This window comes from Sarcophilus harrisii, chromosome 4 (genome assembly GCF_902635505.1).
Source record: "Sarcophilus harrisii chromosome 4, mSarHar1.11, whole genome shotgun sequence".
NCBI lineage: Eukaryota > Metazoa > Chordata > Mammalia > Dasyuromorphia > Dasyuridae > Sarcophilus > Sarcophilus harrisii.
In genome coordinates, this window is record NC_045429.1 from 302,027,257 (window position 1) to 302,049,093 (window position 21,837).

At 35.7% G+C, this 21,837-nt stretch overlaps 1 protein-coding gene across 3 annotated transcripts in view; it reads right to left on the reverse strand.

Moving 5' to 3' along the window:
* The window catches only part of DNAH17 (dynein axonemal heavy chain 17), a 254,986-nt gene that overhangs the window by 84,796 nt on the left and 148,353 nt on the right, over window positions 1-21,837 (reverse strand). For all 3 annotated transcript variants that reach the window (XM_031965574.1, XM_031965573.1, XM_031965572.1), the window contains 4 exons: window positions 6,884-6,986; window positions 5,449-5,596; window positions 4,973-5,064; window positions 919-1,080 (listed from right to left, as the gene is read on the reverse strand). In XM_031965574.1, the coding sequence (XP_031821434.1) occupies window positions 919-1,080; window positions 4,973-5,064; window positions 5,449-5,596; window positions 6,884-6,986 (505 nt within the window). The remainder of the gene's footprint in view (window positions 1-918; window positions 1,081-4,972; window positions 5,065-5,448; window positions 5,597-6,883; window positions 6,987-21,837) is intronic.

Consider the following 21,837-nt stretch of genomic DNA (forward strand, 5'->3'; position numbering starts at 1 on the left):
CAACATAGAACCAAACACAGATTCCTGGTTTATATCACCACAGAACTTTTACCACATTGGCCCCTGTAATGTCTGGACTAACTTTCTGGAGGATCTCTGGATGGACCTTGGTCTTAGGTGGAGAAGTGATGAAGGCAGGAGAGCCAACATGAGGATGGTCAAGAATGGAGTCTGGAGTCTGAGATCGAGCTGGAGCACACACACTAGTCTCCAGTCTTCTCAGCCCTTAAATACTTTAGTACAATTATATCACTATAGCACACTGAGCATGTGCTAACTGTAGAACATTACATCACCAGTATAAGTATATGCCAACTAGAACACCATTATCTCATCAATCACATTGAGTAAACACCCTGCTTTAAATATCTTTGCTTCAAGTAGAACACAGGTGGTCATGACTTCTCAGGAAAAGGTGTGAACACCAAGGGAAATGGGGAGCCAAACTAGATATTGTCAGCAGCTTTCCTCTGGGCTAAAGGGTCTTATACCTTACTCTATCAGTCCCTCTTCTTCCCCAGAGGGAGATAGCATTTTTCATCATAAGTCCTTCAGAATTAACAACCATTTTATAATGATTTAGTCTAGAATATCTATAGGAATTGAAGACAAGGCATAACAATCATGCCTGCCAGTTTTTTCAGTTAACAAAATACTGGTACCTAGATGTAGTTCATCTGGGTCAAGTGACTAGATTTCTTCATAGGCCATTTGGTGCTTTCTTAATATCTCCTTACTTGTCTTGAGTACCTAGAGAAACTTTTTATTCTTATTTCCCTGTTTCCTAAAGTCATTAACTGGGACCCTCTAGGGCTTTTCTGAACACATTCAAACTGCAAGAGACCCAGACCAATTAGGAGCCATACAGATCTGGTGTAGACACCAAGTTGAACAATGGAAACCAGTGCTATAACTTACCTCAAAGTGTTTTTTGGTTGAAGTTACAGTGAGTCTATATAATAGAACTTTGTCTCTATCATCAATGAGTTTGTCCCCATATACCCGTTCAGCTTCATGTAGCCATAGCCGTACAAGGTCAGAAGCACTTTTGAGGATTTCTGCTGTAGAAAATAAGAGTCCCTGCCAAACACAAACTAGTCAATGTGAGATCTTTGACTTTGAGAGAGAAGCAAATTAGGAACACAGTTCTTCATCTATCATAGGTCTGTGAGAGAATCCTCAGAGGCTATGCAGTTCAAATGCTTCATTTTACATAGAGAAACTGAGACTCAGGAAGGTGAAATTTTTTGCATGGATTACACAAACATTATATATTAGAAACATGATTTAAACCTATACAGAATCTAATTATTTGTTGTTGTTTTGCTGTGGGCAAAAAAATGCTACTATCAGAACTGTAACTTAATTCCAGGTCTAGGATTCCCCTTCCACCTCACTGTATCACATATTGTTTCTTAATAGATTGATCTGGGATAGAAGGGTGTGGGTGTGGGTGTTGGGATTTCTCTGCAAAGCTGAGTTAAAGATGCCTTCAGAAGGAAGAGTAAAGGAAATACATTTTGTAGCTATGGATAAGAGAAGAATTCTTGACCAAACAATAATTTAAAGACATCATGGTAGAAAGTGGACAATCTTGATTATAAAATGAAAACTTTTGCAAAAACAAAATCAATGCAACTAAAATTAGAAAGGAGTTAATGAACAAAAAACAAACTTTTGCTGGTTTTTCTGATAGAGATGTGATATCCATGATATACAGAGAACTAATTTAAACATGTAAGAAAAAGTGCCATTTCCCAAGAAATAAATACCCAAAAGATGTGAACAGAATATTCCCAAAAGAAGAAAAGTTATAATGTCCAAATTACTAAGCCAATTAAAATAACTGAGTTTTTACCTCACATTCATCTACATGTCAAGAAAGACAGAAAGGAAAAAATAACTATTGTTGGAAAGGATGCGGGAGAACAAGCTGATATTTGTTGGTGGAACTATGAATTGGTCAAATTTTCCATTCTGGAAAGCAATTTAGAATGATACTCAACAAATCACTAAATTGTGCTTAGCCTTTGATGTAGTTATACTACCCCTAGACTTATTTCCTGAAGAATTAAAATAATGAGGGAAGAAAATATGTAAAAAATATTTATAGAAGTACTTTTTGTTGCAGTAAAGTACTGGAAACAAAGGGACTGCCCATCAGTTGGGGAGTGACTGAATAAATTATGGCATATGGATGTAATGGAAAATTACCATCCAATAATGAATGAAAAAGGGGATGAATTAAGAAAAAAATATGTTAAGGACTTATAGGAACTGATTTTTAAAAGTGGGGCAGAACCAGGACAACAATTGTTCAATAACTATAATATTGTAATGAAAATATAATGTTGAAAGACTTAAGAACTCTGACCTATACAGTGACCAGTGGAATGATGATGAAACATGCTTTCTACCTATTGATAGAGATGACAGATTGGAATGAAAAATGAGACATCCATTTTTGAACATGGCTGACATGTCCAATTTTGCTTAATTAGGATTATTGGTTATAAGGGAAGATTTTATTATTAACCAAGAGGAGAAGACAATGGAGAGGAGATGATTTGTTGTTGTTCAGTCATTTCCGTAATGTTAGATTCTGTGGCCCAATTTTTGAGGTTTTTCTTGACAAAGATACTGGAGTGGTTTTCCATTTCTTTGTCCAGCTTGTTCTACAGATGAAGAACTGAGGCAAATAGTCTTATTTAAGTTAAGTCCAGGGTTAAGTGCCTGGAGTCACATAGCTTAGAAGTGTCTGAGGCCAGATTTGAACTCATGAAGATAAATCTTCCTGAATCTAAGTCCAGTGGTCTACCTCTACACCACCTAGCTGCCCAGAGAGATGATAGTGTTGAAAAAAAAATGAAGTGTTTAAAAGAGGAGACAGAATACTCTTTGATCCAGCAGTGTCTCTGCTGGGTCTGTATGTAGCCCAAAAAGATCATAAAAAAGGGAAAGGAACCAACATATAAAAAATGTTTGTCACAATCCTTTTTGTAGTGGCAAGTACCTGGAAACTGAGTGAATACCCATCAGTTGGGGAATGACTGAAAAAGTTATGGTATATGAATGTTTTGGAATATTATTATTCTATAAGAAACAATCTGCAGGATGATTTCAGAGAAGCCTGAACTGATGCTAAGTGAAGCGAGTAGAACCAAGAGAACATTGTACATGACAATAACAAGATTATGTGATGATCAATTGTGATGGACTTGGCTCTTTTCAACAATGAAGTGATTTAGGCCAGTTCCAATGGTCTTGTGATATGGAGAGCTATCTGCATCCAACAAGAGGACTGTAGGGACTTAATATGGATCACAACATAGTATTTTCACCTTTTTTGTTGCTTGTTTTTTTCTTTCTCATTTTTTCCTTTTTGATCTTATTTTTCTTGCATGCATGATAAATGTAGAAATATGTTTAGAAGAATTGTACATATTTAACACATTGGATTACTTGCTGTTTGGAGAGGGGTTGGGGAGAAGAAAGGGAGAAAATTCGGAACACAAGATTTTGCAAGAGTGAATGTTGAAAACTATATTTACATGCATTTTGTTTATTTTTTACATTAAACATGGTAGGAATATATGTTAAATTCAATATATGCATACATATGTATACAATTATCATGCCGCACAAGAAAAAAAGAGAAACAAAATAAAATGTAAGCAAATAACAACAAAAAGAATGAAATGCTATGTTGTGAAGCACACTCAGTTCCCACAGTCCTCTCTCTGGGTGTAGATGGCTCTCTTCATCACTGAACAATTGGAATTGGTTTGAATCATCTCATTGTTGAAGAGAGCCACATCCATCAGAATTGATCATGATATAATCTTGTTGTTGATGTGTATAATGATCTCCTTGTTCCACTCATTTCACTTAGCATCAGTTCAAGTAAGTCTCTCCAGGTCTCTATGAAATCATCTTGTTGATCGTTACTTACAGAACAATAATATTCCATAACATCCATATACCATAATTTATTCAGCCATTCTCCAGCTGATGGGGCATCCTTTCAGTTTCCAGTTTCTTGCCACTACAAAAAGGGCCTTTCATGTATTTTGAAAAAAAACTAATATTAAAAAAATTAAAAAGTACACAGGAAGCAAGCTCAAAAAGAAACAGATAGGCAAAACAGTTTTGGAACTAATTTGTTTGATGCAGTGTATACTTCAGAAAATCATGATGTGGATGATAGGCAGCTACTCATATTTGCCAGTGTTCATCAAGTTCAAAAGAGCAAAAATTATTTCATTGAAAAAAAAAAGATTTCATGAGACATAAGCATGAGAATATTGAATATGTAAAAAAAGTTGTGATTTCATCAGTTTAGGAAATGACTTGTGTGGGAACTCCCTCCAGAAATCCATCTTTGACTTAATAGATAAGTTCTAGGTTGTTGCTCCAGGTTCAGAGAAGAGAATGGCTCTTCTACAGTCATATACTTAGTGTTTGAAATGGAATTTGAATCCATATCTTTCAGGCTCTTATTTACTATTTAAAAGAAAGATAGTGTAGTATCAAGGACAGTGTTGGATTTTTAAATCAGGAAGACTTTCATTAGAATCTTTTCTTATGTATTTCTTAGCATGGTTCCTAACCTTCCTGAGCCAATTTCATCTGTAAATGGGAATAGCAATAATACCTCTTCACAAGGTTGTTGTGAGGATCAAAGGAGATTATGTATATATAGATTTACAAACCCAAAAGTACCATAAAAAGTAAGCTATATTAAAATTAATAAAATTTATAATTAATCTTATGCCACACTGTTTTAGTGGGTGCCATGAAGATGAAAAGCAAGCAAGTCAAGGTGAATGAAAATTTTTGCTTTCTATACAGGTTCCTCTATTCCACAAACTATGTTTTTGCTCCCTTTGAAGGAAAATCAGCGCATACTGGCAAAATAGAATTTTGAGCTGAAAGATCACAGAAATGCCACAGAAATAAAAGCAAATAGTACCTGGAAAATGTTGGAGAGGTCCCTGAGGTTGAAGACATAATGAAACTTAATGGCCGTTGGAAGAAAGGTTGCTGAGATTTTCTGATGCAAGGCTATTATAGGAAAAATGCATACATTGATTCTTCTATGGGCTTAATGGTCTCAGGAAGTGTAGAACTTAAAATGATGTTTCTAAAGCAAATGGACTATGAAATAATACAATTTAAATAATAAATTTGCAGAACTGAACAGAGATGAAGTTTACTTCTCTGTTGACATGTAAATCACTTCTATATACTGAATTTCCTATACTCTACCCTTCCACTGAAGCAATTGGATTTCGTAACATCTCCTGTTGAAACATAGCATCCTTTAAAAATATTGATTTAAATACATAAATAAAATATTTACTAGAGGAAAAGATGAAGAAGCCATCAGTCTCCATAAAATAGTAACTTTTATAAATACTAAAATGAATGCGGATAGTTACAACTTACCAAGTGCCGAAGTGACCAATTGGGCACTAATTTTCTGAACCGCCATGGGGACAGATCGATAGGATAAATGCTGTGAAAGGATTGTGTTATAAATTGACATCAGAGCATCTTGTCCAGGGAAACTCACAGCAAACACACAAAAGTGTCTCTATATCAAGGCAAAAAACAAAAACAAAGTTAATAAATGTTCTTAGGCCTATCTTCTCTGATTACAGGGAGTGCTGAAGGCCAAATTCTCCAGAAAGCAAACGGACCCTCTACTGCCTATCTTCAGCTGGATTTGGTTAGGGTGGAGAGTTTCCCATCTGAGGAACCAGCCAAAAACTTCATCCTCTGAGGATCCCTAACCAACCACAAAATGGGGATGTGGGTGACCTCCTCCGTGTTACACTGGGAAAGGGTGATAACTGGAGGGAACCCATTGGGGGAAAAAATAAAGGGCAATGTACAGAACTTTCTTAGTGTTTGTGCCTCTCTTCCTCTGCCCATTCCCCTTTGATAGCATTTCTTGCCTTATCTGAGCCTTTTCACTCTTAGGTGAATCTCTCCCCTGGCAGCTTAGGTAGAAAACCTGTCTAGCTTAGGATCATAATGCCTGGCTTGGGTCTATCCTTATTTGTCCCAGCTGGAAAAAAAAATTAGTTGGTTAGCCTTGGTGAATTGAAGAATTTTCTGGAAAATTATAGTGAATTTTCTCTCAAAGACTAAATAAAAGAAGCCAGGCTACACTATAAAGTTAAGACAACAAGGAATTTATTTTTAAGGGTGAGACATTGAAATGGTCTTTTTATTTCATTTCATTAAATTCTTTTTTCTTCTGTGTTTAGCAACAGGTGTGATTAGGCATTCAAGGCAGCACACATTTGCTGGTTTTGCCTAGAAATGAGGTAATCTCTTAATTTCTTTCCTCCTCTAGTATTTCATGATAAATTCCTCAATTATGTGGACTCAGCCCTCCAAATAAAACCAAAACCACAGCAGAGTAATCAGAGCTTTGCCTCAATGCATCAAAAATTTGAGCAGTCTAACATTTTCAGAGAAATAGCAGCAGAGAAACAGCTGAGTTCAGTAATTGGTTAGTAAGAATTAGTTAAAAAATAGAAAGACACCAATGTTATACTTTCTCCCTCTAGTGGCTGTACCTCAGCTGAGCTATTCCCCATCCTGCTTATTCAACTGCACCCTCCCCTAACTTTGTTTCTGCTCCTTCTCTCCCTAAGAATTTGAGGTGCATTTTGTGCCTTTTTAACTCAGAAATAAAAATTGCTTGTTAGAATTCTGCTCCCAATACCAACCTTATCCCCACAAAGGAAATTGGAATCAAATACTTCACTTGCCATACTTTTCATACAAAACACACACACACACACACACACACACACACACACACACACGTTATTAATGCAGAAATCATTTCCTCTTTCTCCTTGTCTACCTGAAGTCTGGAGTCAATGGTGAAGGAGCCTGAAGTGGGATTCATGCAAGCAACATATTGACAGTTGTGAATATCCTTTAATGTCAATTTGCTTCTGTCATACCTGTATGAGGAGAAAACATGTCTCGGATCAATTAAATACAAAACCAAAGCATTCCTTTCTACTTAGATCACTTTAAGAAATACTTAATATGTCAGAGTTGATGTGATCAGCAGAAATAGCTCATTTCTCTCTGTCCTCCCAGGAAAAACAACTGACATTTGTCTTGGCACGGCACTTACATATATCATCTCGGTATAAAAATTCTCACTTCATAGATAAAGAAAATGAACCTCCAAGTTTAAATGATTTGCTCAGTGTCACATAGTAAATGTGTGAAGTAGGCTCTGAATTTTGATCTTCCTGTCTCCAATTTTAATCCTAGCCAATACACACTGCTTATCAAAATGATTTTTTGGGGGGGGACTCTTGAGGTTTGAAAATGTAGGCTGAAAGTGTTACTACTGGGATTATATCCCAAAGAGATTATAAAGAAGGGAAAGGGACCTGTATGTGCACGAATGTTTGTGGCATCCCTTTTTGTAGTGGCTAAAAACTGGAAACTGAATGGATGTCCATCAGTTGGAGAATGGTTGAATAAATTGTGGTATATGAAAATTATGGAATATTACTGTTCTGTAAGAAATGACCAACAGGATAATTTCAGAAAGGCCTGGAGAGACTTACATGAACTGATGCTGAGTGAAATGAGCAGGACCAGGAGATCATTATATACTTCAACAACAATACTAGATGATGACCAGTTCTGATGGATCAGGCCATCCTCAGCAACGAGATCAACCAAATCATTTCTAATGGAGCAGTAATGAACTGAACTAGCTATGCCCAGAAAAGAACTCTGGGAGATGACTAAAACCATTACATTGATTTCCCAATCCCTATATTTATGCACACATGCATTTTGATTTCTTCACAAGCTAATTGTACAATATTTCAGAGTCTGATTCTTTTTGTACAGTAAAATAACGTTTGGTCATGTATACTTATTGTGTATCTAAGTTATATTTTAATATATTTAACATCTACTGGTCATCCTGCCATCTAGGGGAGGGAGTGGGGGGGGGTAAGAGGTGAAAAATTGGAACAAGAGGTTTGGCAATTGTTAATGCTGTAAAGTTACCCATGTATATATCCTGTAAATAAAAGGCTATTAAATAAAATAAAAAAAAAAAGAAAAGAAAATGTAGGCTGAAATGCAATGATTCAAGACAATTCCAAAAAATTTGGGATGGAAAATACCATCTGCATCCCTTGAGAGAACTATGGAGACTGAATGCAGATTGAAACAGACTATTTTTACCTTTTTAAAAAATTTGTTTGCTTTTTCTTTCATGATTTTTTTTTCCATTTTAGTCTGTTTCCTTGCACAACATGTCAGCTATGGAAATGTTTAAAAGGATTGTACATATTTTAAAAAATAAAATATATTTATATATAAAATATGTACATATTTATATGTGATATATATAAAGTTTATATATCATATATATTTTTTCTTTCTTTTTTTATACTTTTTTAAAGAATTAAAGGGTAACAATTGAAAAAAACCTTTTTTCCAACTTTTCCTCCTTCCCCCCACCCTTTCTCCCCAGATGGCAGGTTACCAATCATTTAAATATTTAAAATGTAAGTTAAATAAATATAATATAAATTTGAAACGTTATTTTTAACAAAAGAATGGGACTTGAAATAGTGTACCAATTACCTGGGTTCAAAAATGAAACAAAAAAAGAGGTTGAGAATTTATGTGTGGTTCATAGTCATCTCCCAGATTCTTTCCTGAGTGTTTTTATTCCTGCTCCATTGGAACTGTTTAGTTATCCATTGCTGAAGATCCCGCCCATCAGTTGATCATCATTAAGATTGTTGAAAAATTAACCTAAATTCACCAGCACTTTCAAATCTCTCCAAACCAAATCCCTGGCCATTTCTTCAAAATTAATATTCCCCAAAATAACCAAATTTTTCAGCCATTTCTTTGATGGGCATCCCACCAATTTCAATTTCTCCCACAGAGGGCCACCATTCTTTGGAACCCTTTTCCCCCTTTAAAAATTCTTTTGGGATTGCCCCCGATAAATTGCGATCAAAGGGTATGCAAGGTTTGTACTTTTTGGGTTCCAAATCATTTCCAGAATGGCTGGATTATTCACGTTCCACCAACAAGTAAATTCCCAGTTTTCCCCATCCCCTCCAACATCCCCCTTCTTCCTTTACCCTGATTCCCAGATATAGAACTCTGGGGTATTCAAGTTGTCTTAATTGCATTTCTCTGATTAATAATGACTTGGAACATCTTTTCATATGGCTAGAATATGAACAAGAAGTTTTCAGAAAAAGAAAGTTATCTATAGCCATATGAAAAAATGTTCTAAATCACTACTGACAAGAGAGATACAAATTAAAACAACTCTGAAATATCACCTCACACCTATCAGAAATGACAAATGCTGGAGGGGATGCAGGAAAAATAGGTACAATAAGGAGCTGCTGGTGGAGTAGTGAACAGGTCTAATCTATTCAGAAGAATAAATTGGAATTGTGCCCAAAGAGCACATACTTGCATATAAAGTGTGCATATAAATATGCACATATAAAAAAAATATATAAATGTGCATATCCTTTGACTCAGCAATACCAGTCTAGTACTATTTCAAAGAGATTAAAGAGAAAGGAAAAGGACCCAGATCAGTTCTTTTTGTGGTAGTAAAGAATTGGGAATTGAGGGGATGTCCATCATTTGGGGAATGGCTGAACAAGTGGCAGCATATGATTGCAATGGAATACTATTGTACTATGGGAAATGAAGAGAGGGAATTTCAGGAAAACATTGCAGGATCTATAGGAACTGATGCAAAGTAAAGTGAGAGTTGGGAGATCCTTGAGCACAACAACAGTAATGTTGTTATGAGGATCAACTGTGGAATTGGTTATTTGGATTAATACAATGAGCCAAGAAAATTCCAGAGGTCTCATGATGAAAAAATGCTATCCACCTCCAGAGAGAACTGATGAACTCTTGAGTGTAAATGAAGTATACTTTTTTCTGCTTTATTTTTCTTGCTTTAGGGGTGAATGTGGCTAATATGGAAATATCTTTTCCATGGTTTCACATGTGTAATTGATATCATATTGCTTGCCTTCTCAGTAAATGGGGGAAGTTGGAAGGCAGAGAATTTGGAACTCAAAATTTAAAAAAAAATAAAGATAAAAATAAGAAATTTTAAAACATAGACAAAAGATTTAGAGTCAAGTTTGCATATCAGCTTCACTACTAGCCAGATGGCCTTGAGAAAATTTAACTTCCCCATGTTTGAATTTCTTTATATATAAAATGAGGATAACATTACTTGCTTATCTACCTCTAAGGTTGGCTGTAAAAATCAAACAAATTGAGGCATGTGCATAGAACCACAAATATTCAATATTCAAATATTCAGTGGAGGGATAATTGTATTGAGTTGCACTTTCCTCAATAATTCATGTTGCATCCAATTTATGTGTCCCAATCCTGTGGGACTCTTGCCAGTGTTGCCAAATTTGACACAAGTCTGTTGATCAGAGAGGGAGGTGATCATGGGATCATCGTGAACACGTTCAGGAGAACATAGGAAACACCATAGAAAGAAGAACCACAATGTAGGAATGAAAGGAATCTTATTAAAGTGAGAGAAAAGGAAAACAAGGGGGTAGGGGGCAGCCCTGAGAAGTCCTATGCAGAGTAGGCAGACTCTATTGGGAGTGTGACAGGCTCATGGATTTGTTCAAAACAATATTATTTATGTGAAATTAAATTCTCTATTTAGAAACCAGCTCAGTAATTGGTATTCAAACATCAAGACAAATGAGGGGATTCTGATGCTGGGTTCAGGTGGAGGCCACTATATGCTTAAACCAGTTCAAGAATTATGGAAAATACCATGACAACAATCTCTCTTTACATAAATAAATACTGTAGAATCATTTGTTCGCCAGAGTGTACTCCTTGAATAAAAAGGTTTCGCTCCTTAGGAAGGGGTGACAGGCTCCTAAGAGTAGTATGTGGGTACACACCTCTGTATTTTCCTCACTATGGATTTAGGAAATCATAGGATAATAATATTGAGTCATCTTTAAGAAGTCTGGGACTCTATTGACATGATTAGAGGAATTTTCTGTGAAAAAAGGAAGAGGAATCTATCTACTATCTTTTTTGTTTGGTTGTTTTTTCAGTTATGTCCAAATCTTCATGACCTCCTTTGGGGCTTTCTTGGCAAAGATACTGGAGCAGTTTGATGTTTTCTTTTCTTTGTAGATGAGAAATTGGTGTCTGAAGCCAAATTTCATTTTTATTTATTTGTTTGTCTGTTTTTGAGGCCAAATGTTAACTCATAAAGATGAGTTTTCCTGACTCCAGGCCCAATATTCTATCCCCTATGCCCGGGGATATAGTTAAAACAATTCCAAAATTGTTCTCTCAGGCCTGAAAGTCACAAATTGACCTATGATGATACAAGATGTTATATTTCATTTCAGGTAAAATTCATAAATGCTTTTTTTTTAGTGACCAACTTATGCACCAGAACTCTTATGTTTTTCTTTTTAGGCAATCAAGGTTAAGTGACTAGCCCAGCATCACACAGCTAATAAGTATCTGAGGCTAGATTTGAACTCAGCTTCTTCTGACTCCAGGGTCAGTGTTTTAGTGCTTTATCTATTCCCTGTGCCACCTGGCTTCCCTCTGCCTTTGATTAAATTCAGATCTTGTACAAAGGGGAGACTGAAGCAGGAAGGGTTTGCAATTTTCCTTCATAAAACTGTCATTTCCAACTTTCCCAGCAATCCATCTTTTTGTACTTCATGCAAGCATCTTTTCTAACAGCTTCCAGCTATTTTGCTCTCTTTCTTAACACATTCCCATGTAAATATCCATTAAAAATATGAGTAATAACAAAAATTAAAATATTTCATTCTGGGGATTAAATACAGAAAATAAAAATGTAAAGAGTCCTAGGAACTTGATTAAAACCAGGAACACCCTCATTAAAGTTATCAAGATCATTTAATGTCTAAGATGGTGGAGCAAGAATCTGTAGAGCAAGAATCTTTTAAACTGAACAGCTTTCGCTCTTTCTACATAACAAAGGACGTAAAAACTAACTTTGAAAAATCTTTGCAAATAGGCAGCTGCTATTTTACAGCTAGTGAAATGGTTAAGACCTGCTGTGAAAGGACTGTACTATTAGGCTCAGCTTTTTAAAGCAGCATTCTCTACTGCCTCTCTATAAATTAATGATGAATCTCTTACAATCTCAACTCCTTTTTAGCTACTGGCCTTTAGTTGAGTCTCAGTTAGGTAGAATAGAAGCAACGTGTGAATGGTATACATCACAACTCCCAATTGCCTTCTGCTTTTTTCATGCACTATGTTTCAGTCTTATTGCATATTCCATCCTAGTTATCTCTAGGGTGAATCTTTTCTCTAGTTGAGGCTTGGCAGGAGACTCAGTTAACTTCAATGCTTTCTCAGCCATGGTGGTAAGCATTTATCTTCAGATACCTGAGGATGTGGTTTCCTCTCCCATTCTTCTCTCTTTTTACTCTGACTACTAGCACGGGGATAACCTTGATCCTGTTCATGATGCCGTGTTAACCACAGATATTCTAAATTCAGAGATTATGGGAACATGAAACATGAGCTATAGCCTGGTAGCCAAAATAATTATGTTAAACTTATGCTTCCATCAAAAAGTGGTTTTGGGGGGAGAACATAACCGACTCCATTTTGTGATATATTTGGCGGTGTTATATAAACACACCAAATTTCTCTTTACCTCCTTTTTCCCTCCCTCACTTCTTGGTTATGAAAGAAAATCTTAAGCCTTTGAATGGTTCTAGGAACTTATTATCCATCTCTCTAGTATCAACAGTTTAACAAATGCACAATAACTGACTACTTTGATCTGGGGTAAATAGCTGGTCTTGTAACAGTTTAAACAGACTTTTTCTTTTGCTTAAAAATGTACCTTTTCCACTTGATCTTACTCAAAACTACTTTGTAAGGCTGTCTACATGATCTGATCTCTTTGATCTTACTCAAATTCTTTGATTCATGTAGGTCAAGAAGAGAGACTATATCTATGGAACTATGAGATACATAATCATCACCGACTTAGGGGATATGCCACATTCTTAAGTGGATAAACTACAATATGTCTGTCTGTCTGTAACCTAGTCTGGCTTTTTCATGCAGTGGCTAGCAAGGTCCTGAAAATTCTTGCCTCTCTTCTACCAGAAGGAGAAGTCCCTGATAATATCACTGTGAAGTAGCTGACTGCATGGGGAGGTTCCCTCATTGTGAGCTTGTTCTGGATAGAAGTTTACTGATTGAAGCCATAGTAGTACTTTTTATGTGAAATTGGCTTCTTTTTCTGGGAACAAATTCAGATCTTGCACAACAGGCCTTAAACAATAGTTTGGCAGGTGGGTGTTACTCATGACAGTTGCTGAGTTCAGGCAGAAGTCAATACATGTCTGAAACTTTCTTAATATAAATCAACTCTTCTATGAATTCCCTTTGTGCTCACCTTCTCTTGACACTATAAAAATACTAATGGATCACACAAACTGACCCTTGGTAACTTCTTGCTTTTACCACATAACTAGTCCATTTTCTTTTTCAATTATACATCACTTTAATGAAAATCTTTACTTTAGTTCTTCATACTTATATGTTTGCGTATGTTACAGTGTGCTCTCATTCACCATATGTCTATTACCCTCTAAATTATATTACTTTCTCATTATGTTCTATATTATTATACATTTTTGCCTATACACATAATAATTATGTTCTATAATTTATAATCACTCAACAACTTAGGTAGAATACTAATATTTAAAAGATTAACCTTTGTTTCTGGAAGAAATTTGGACTTTAATAAGTCATTTTTAAATCATGGTGTAATCAACCAAAGGATCCTAAGTCAGAAAAATTTGAGTTTAAATCTGGCTTCAAGATACTTATTAACTGTGTGACTCTAAACAAATCATTTAATGTCTGCTGATCTCAATTTCCTCCGTGGTAAAATAGGGATAATAATAGGATCTCCCTCAAAGGTTCTTGTGAAAATCAAATAATATTTGTAAAGCATCTAGCATGGAGTCAGTCTTATTAATAAATACTTATTTCCTTTCTTTCCCTTCCTTTTTATATTTAAGTTATTTACAGAACTGTACAGTTCATTCTCCACTTGCTTAACTTTGTTCTAAATTTGTTATCTATTTGTTTTACCTGCCAATATATAGTCCATAGTATAAAGATATACTATGGACAAGTTCTACAGGTTGTTCATCTAACTTTATGTCATAATCTCAATAGAGGGCCTTCTTTCTCTGTTATGGGACAGAACTTGAAACAATGTACTAAGTAGAACTGATAAAAACAATGCTTGTGTTCACACCTTTAGAGAGCTCATATAAGCAAGAAGCTCTTAGGGCCAGAGAGTACTCTGGGACAGACACAGAGTACTCTGGAGAGCCAGAAGCCCACTCTCCGAGGTGGAGACAGATTCATTCCAACTTTCACCTTGGTGCTGGCTGGAGACATTCGGAGTTGGGCTAGAGGAGTCAGATCCATTCCATTTTCCACCTTTGTGCTGGCTGGAGGTTGAAGGACAAACCTTTGGATTTGGAGACATTAGGAGGGAGCTCTTGGAACCAAGCAGAGAGATAGGCCACCAAAAAAACTAACCGGGCTATTTTGGAGGAAGCAATAAAAGATCTGAACTTTTATCACCTGGCTGCGATTTGGAGTAATTATTACTTTTAACTGAAACTAAGGCTGCCTCCAGAAAACCTCCCCAAGAAACCTGCTCCCAGAGAGAACCATTATATTTTAAAGAAGAAAAATACCACATTTGTCTCCTTGTAAGATCACATCAATGATACTGAACCAAGCTAAATTAGATAATTATTGTCTCTATCAATTCTAATAACTTAACAGTTTGTAAAGATTCCAACATTTCTCCCTTTTTTAAAATTTAGAATATAGGTGGTCATGACCTCCCTGACTTCTCAAGGTGGTGAGAACCCCAAAAAGAAGGTGATCACACCTTCCCTGACTGCTCAAAAAAGAAGTGAAACCACCATAAAAAGAAGGTGGTCACACTTTCCCTGACATCTCAGGAAGGGAGATGACAACACCAAAGGAAATGGGAAGTCAAATCAGATTAGTGGGTTTCTGAAGGGGCTCACTTGAAACAGGTACACATAAATCCATCAATATGGGAGGCATTACACATAATTACATAAGCACATTAGCAATATAGCACAGGCTAGTAGTAATGTAACAAATAACATGAATCAACATGAGAATTTGTACATGTCCATAAGTCCTAGAAATAGTCCAAAAGGAATCCATTGTCCATTAGTTCATGCGCCAGGAATCCAATAATTCTTGTAAGCTCTGAAGTACTGCAATAGTCTCATCAGCAATTTTTCAATCTCAGGCAATCCAATGATTCCTGCTGAAATAGTCTCATCTTTAGGGAATCCAATGATTCCTGAAGATTTTCAAGAATTGAAAGCTGAAGATTTTAAAGTTCTTTTAACAGTCTCATTGTCAGCCATTCTCTTTCAGTGTCAGATGTTTCTTAAATCTTCTCCTTTGTTTTGAGGTTTTTCTTTTTCTGTTTCTCTCTGATGGACAAGGCAAATATGGCTCATTGGCACCCATCTGATTCCTTCTCCACCTTGTAGAGATACAAGCAAACCCTCTTCCCCAAGCAGTTAACCTATCTAAATCCCTTCTATTTACCATTTTGGGGATTTCTCCTCATCATCTGGCAATTACATTGGAGCTGTTTGCACTGGACATTGCCCTGTTAGCTTAAAAGGCCTGTACTCTCCCCAACTGTAATCTCTTTCTGCTGACTACTTTTAGGCTGATTGATCACATCAGAGTCCTGATCTTTTAAAGACTCTCTGGGTGTAACCTCAGCTGCCATCATGCTCCATCTGTCTTTTGATTGATATCTTGGGGCTGGGCCCTACCTCTCATTTCTCTGGGTCAATCTACATTCAGAGGCCCGGTGAAAGCCTCAGTTGCATTTTGGACATGGGGTTTTGGGTTTTCTCTCACCCTGTCTTCTTACTCTATCTCCATATCTACAATGAGCTCTCAAATGTCCAACTTTTCCACACAGAAAACATCGACAAGTTTCTCTAGAATTCCTTTGCCAAGAAGGACCCTGTCTTTCCATGTTCATCATAGTTTGGGTATAATAATTTGTGCCCACTGTGGCAAAGCGTCTTACGATCTCTTCTAAAGGAGTATCTTTGTCTAGTCCCCATATAATTCTTTTGCAAACCTCATTGGCATTTTCCTTAGCCAAATGTCTAGTCATTATTTCTGTTGCTGCATTGTGTCCAATGGTTCTTATTACAGCCGTTTGCAAACGTCCCACAAAATCTGCAAAAGGTTCATTGGGACCTTGTTCTATTTTTGTGAAGGCTTCACTTCCATCTTTCTGTCCAGGGAGAGAACTCTAAGCTTTTATTGCAGCCTTAGAAATTTGCTCACTGTTATGGGATAATAAATCTGTTCTGAATTTTCTCTATACTGACCTTCACCAGCTAGTTGGTCAAAAGCTATTTGTACATTAACTCCTGTTTGCCTATGGCATTGGGCTTGAATCCTACATAATTCATGAAACTCCGAAAGCCACAACAAATTTTGTCCCAGTTCTAAACATGTCTTAGCTATGGATTTCCAATCATTTGGGGTTAAGATTTCATAAGACAAATTTTCTAGTAACATCTTCACATAAGATGATGTAGCCCCATAAAGAGTGCAACCCTTTTTCAAATCTTTAATTTTTTCCAAATTAAAAGGAGTATATTTTCTCTCTTTCTGACCTGAAGAGTCAAGCTTTTCAATCACAGGATATGCATTTATAAAATCAGATATATCTTCTCCTTCATTTTTTGCCTTAATTAATGCTTTTTCTAATCTTGTCATATTCTGCTTCACAGGAGATGCTGATTGTATTTTTGTTTCTCTCCCTCCCCCTTCTTCCTCCACCCATGAAGGGTTAATTGAGGAGGAAGGGTAATGAGATGTGAAATGATCTAATTTCTCCTGCTGTGAAGTATCACACTCAGAATTGTTCTTAACTCCATTCTTATCTGATTCTTCCTGCTTTTCACCTAATTTAGTTGGCACTTCCCCTTCTTGCTCTTTCTTCTTTTTCTTTAACACTTATAAAATTTCCTAAAGCCAGTTGTATTAAATTACATGTATTAAGTATGTCTTTGGAAATTGAGTTAGGTCCATTTTTATTGTACAATTGACAAAGATCCTCTCCTACTAATTTCCATTCCTCTAGATCTAATTCTTTTTCCATAGAGAAACAAGGACATATGTGCTTTACAGTTTCTAAAAGTTCAATGATCTGCTGCAAAATTACAATCAAATCTTGGTTTTTCATAACTTTGACAATGTTCTCTAAACATTTTCCTTGAACAGAAACAGAAAGCTGTTTTCTAAACATCTGTCCCATCTTAGCTGAAATTCTACTTTAACTCTTTTAACAAAATTTCTTTGTTGTACTCACCCTAATTTCTGGGTTGAAGAGACTTTTCCACTGGATCAGGATTCTGTCAGTCCCACATTTGGGGTGCCAAAATGGGGTGTTTTTCTTCTTTAAAATATAATGGTTCTCTCTGGGAGCAGGTTTCTTGGGGAGATTTTCTGGAGGCAGCCTTAGTTTCAGTTAAAAGTAATAATTACTCCAAATCGCAGCCAGGTGATAAAAGTTCAGATCTTTTATTGCTTCCTCCAAAATAGCCCGGTTAGTTTTCTTGGTAGCCTATCTCTCTGCTTGGTTCCAAGAGCTCCCTCCAAATGTCTCCAGCCAGCACCAAGGTGAAAGTTGGAATGAATCTGTCTTGCCTCCGAGAGAGGGCTTCTGGCTCTCCCAGAGTGCTCCGTGACTATCCCAGAGTGCTCTCTGATCCTAAGAGCTTCTTGTTTATATGAGCTCTCTAAAGGTGTAAACACAAGCATTGTTTCTATCAGTTCTACTTAGTAACCTTGTTTCAAGTTCTGGCCCATAACATCTCCTTGTAAGATCAGATCAATCATACTGAACCATGCTAAATTAGATAATTATTGTCTCTATCAATTCTAATGACTTAACAGTTTGTAAAGATTCCAATATTTCTCCACTTGATTTCCCTGACAGGATGGTTAGACCAAGTTCTTTTGAATGATTCTATAGATTGATCTAAGAGATTTTTCATGTCCAAACCAATCTTGGTACAACTGTCATTATGTAATCTGCAAGCAAGAGAATATGGGGCATTTCACTATTTATTGAAAATTCTTCTTCAGATATGGACTCTGCACTTGATCTCCTCCTTAACAACGGTGAATACCACTGGAAAATATATCTTCTTATTTTATGCTTGATCTTAATAATGTTAATCAAATATTATTGAACAAAGTTAGCTTGGTTGCTAAATTTTTCAATGAATTTTGAATAATATTGATATATGGATTAAAGATACTTAGTTGGAATAGAGTCTTTAAGCTAGTATTTTACTCTTAAGAAATTATATGTATGGGGCAGCTAGTTGGTATAGTGGATAGAGCATCAGCCCTGAAGTAAGAAGGACCTGAGTTCAAATATGGCCTCAGACACTTAATAGTTCTTGGCTATGTGACCCTGGGAAAGTCACTCACCAATTGCCTCACCAAAAAAAAAAAAAAAAAAAATTATATGTGCGTGTTTTAATAATAGACAATAACCAGAGTGAGATCTTATATTTTTTTCCATATTTCAGTCTGAAACTAAAGATCTGGTCTACTTGGAGTGCTATTGGGTACTCTCTCCTAAGACTCTTATCAAGGATGCCCTTGATATATTGTGTGAATTAATTTTCATAAAAATTTTAATTAGACAGCTGGAAAATGAGAATATAGGTTCAATTTTATATTTCTCTTGTTTTTTTTTTTTATCAGTAAGGTTCATTTGTGTTATTTTGTTTTTTTTTAATGCCTTTTGTATCTTTTTTTTTCTATCAATCACTTTGAGAATCCCACCAAGATTCACAATTAAGTCACCTCCAGTACAGATATGCTCTATGTACATGTTTCATCCAACTGATTTTCATTTTAGTTCTCTTTAGAGTCATTCTATCTCTTTGACAAGCACACCTTGAATTATGATGTTAGAATCCAGGGCGTGTGTGTGTGTGTGTGTGTGTGTGTGTGTGTGAGATCATTTTCATTTTTCTTCTGCTTGATTCTTGTATTCATTTTAATCCCTAAATGATTTTGTGATCCCTCTGATTAATTGGGTCTTTTCCCAAGTTGAGTCTTTTACCTTTCACTGCTTCTACAAATAGATGTATTCAGAATTTTTCACCATCATCATTACCCTCCAAAAGATTTTGTAAAAAAGTTTATATTATAAAACACTGTTGCCATATCTCTCCACTTCACTGAGTAGTTGAACTTTTGAGATTTTTATGACAATTCATTTTTATCAGTTAATCTTTTAAAAACATTTCTTGACTTTTTTAGCTTTAAACTGGTTTCCTGACATAAAGGCAGGATTCTACTGATTATTCTACTCCATTTAAGATCACATGGGGTTGGGAATGGGAGAGAAGAGAACCACATAGATTTTAAAAGCCAATATGTTGCTCCTAGACTTAAAACAAGCTAAATATTATAATGAAGAGTGACATAAATATATTTTATTTACATTATCACCTTTATTTTCAAATATTTCTCTTTCCCCCTTCTATCTATTTTAGAACTGAGACCTCAGTTGCCTTATTAAGATTAAAAAATAATATTTTAACAATCCCTTTTCAATCTGTCTCTCTTAAATGAAAGACTTAACTATTTTAGAAAATAATAATTTCTGAGAAAAAATCAGAGTCAATAAATTAACAAATAATTTAATTGTTTACCAATTGGTGAACTAAGGGGGTAGATGACCATTCTGTCTTTTCAAGAGAAATGTATCTCTTCTGAGGGGTATTTCTCCTTTTGTTTACCAATGATGGTACTAAAATAGTGAATAATTAGATTTCTGGAAAAAAAATCATAATTCCCTAAAGGTATGTACAACTCTTTGTTGAATATTTCAAGAAGCTTGGTTGGAGGGGATGTGGGAAAAATTGGAGGGGATATGAGAATACTGGGACACTGATGCATTGTTGGTGGAACTGTGAATGGATCAAACCATTCTGGAGAGCAATCTGGAACTATACTCAAAAAGTTATCAAACTGTGCATACCCTTTGATTCAGCAGTGTTACTACTGGGCATATATCCCAAAGAGATATTAAAGAAGGAAAGGGATCCATATGTGCAAAAATGTTTGTGGCAGCCCTTTTTGTAGTGGCTAGAAACTGGAAAATGAATGGATGCCCATCAACTGGAGAATGGCTGAATAAATTGTGGTATATGAATGTTATGGAATATTATTGTTCTATAAGAAATGACCAGCAAGTTGATTCCAGAGAGGTGTGGAGAGACATACATGAACTGATACTAAGTGAAATGACCAAAACCAGGAGATCATTATACATTTCAGAAACAATACTATATGATGATCACTTCTGAAGGAAGTGGCTCTCTTCAACAATGAAAGGATCCAAATCAGTTCCAATTGATTTGTAATGAACAGAACCAGCTATTCCCAGAGAAAGAACACTGGGAAATGAATGTGGACCACAACATAACATTTCCATTCTTTCTGTTATTGTTTGCTTGCATTTTTGTTTTTTCTTCTCAGGTTATTTTTACCTTCTTTCTAATCTTGTGCAATAAGATAACTGTATAAATATGTATACATATATTGTATTTAACATATACTTTAACATATTTAACATGTATGGGACTACCTGACATCTAGGGGAGAGGATGGAGGGAAGGAAGGGAAAAGTTGAAACAGAAGTTTTTGCAAGGGTCAATGTTGAAAGATTACCCATGCATATGTTTTGTATATAAAAATCTATAATTTTAATAAAAGAAATTTGAACCAAAGCTAGGTTCTTTTGTTTGATAGTTATTGTAAAATTTCATTTGTTTTACTATTGTGACAAAATGTGAATTTGAAAACTATAAAAAGGAGGAAGTTCTTTGTGAGGCAACAGAATAAATCCTATGAAGCAGAAACTCACTCCAAAATTTGTACATTGATAAAAATGTTTCTGATAGAACTGGCTGACATGCAAGAGTAGATTCCTTACTGCTGTCCTCCATTCTCTCCTTTCCCCCCACCCCAGTATCAATATCTTTTAACAAGGAATTTAAAAAAGAAAAGGGGAGCAAGGAATCAGTTTAACAAAGCCATCATAAATCTGTAAAAAAATTTTTTTAGTCTATGAATATGTACTTTCTTTCACACATAGCCCATTTTAACCATCAATGATTTTAAAAATTAGATTAAGATGGAATTGTTTTAATCATTTTCCTCTTTTTTATTTTGTCTTTAAGCTTTATACTAATATTGATCTTTGCTTTAATAAGGTAGGCATATGACTCTACATAGGCAGCTGATTCAGTAATGATTCTTAAATTAGTACCTCTGGATCACATGAGCAGCAAGATGGCAAAGTAGACATTTTTTCTGATACTCATGATCTCTCAGACTTCTCTAAAACAGAAATTATGTGCCAAAGATAAAGCAATTTCAGCTGTCTCCAAGGTCTAGGTCACTCAGAATTTCAAAGAAGATTAAAAATAAACTTGAAACCCAAGAACTGAGGTTCACTGACACTAAGTTCACTCAGCACCCTTCCTCCACTTCTCATACTATCGTAGCAAGGCTGCACTGGCAAATCCAAGATAATGACATGGGCTTATATCAAAACCCATATTGCACCCTGGTCTT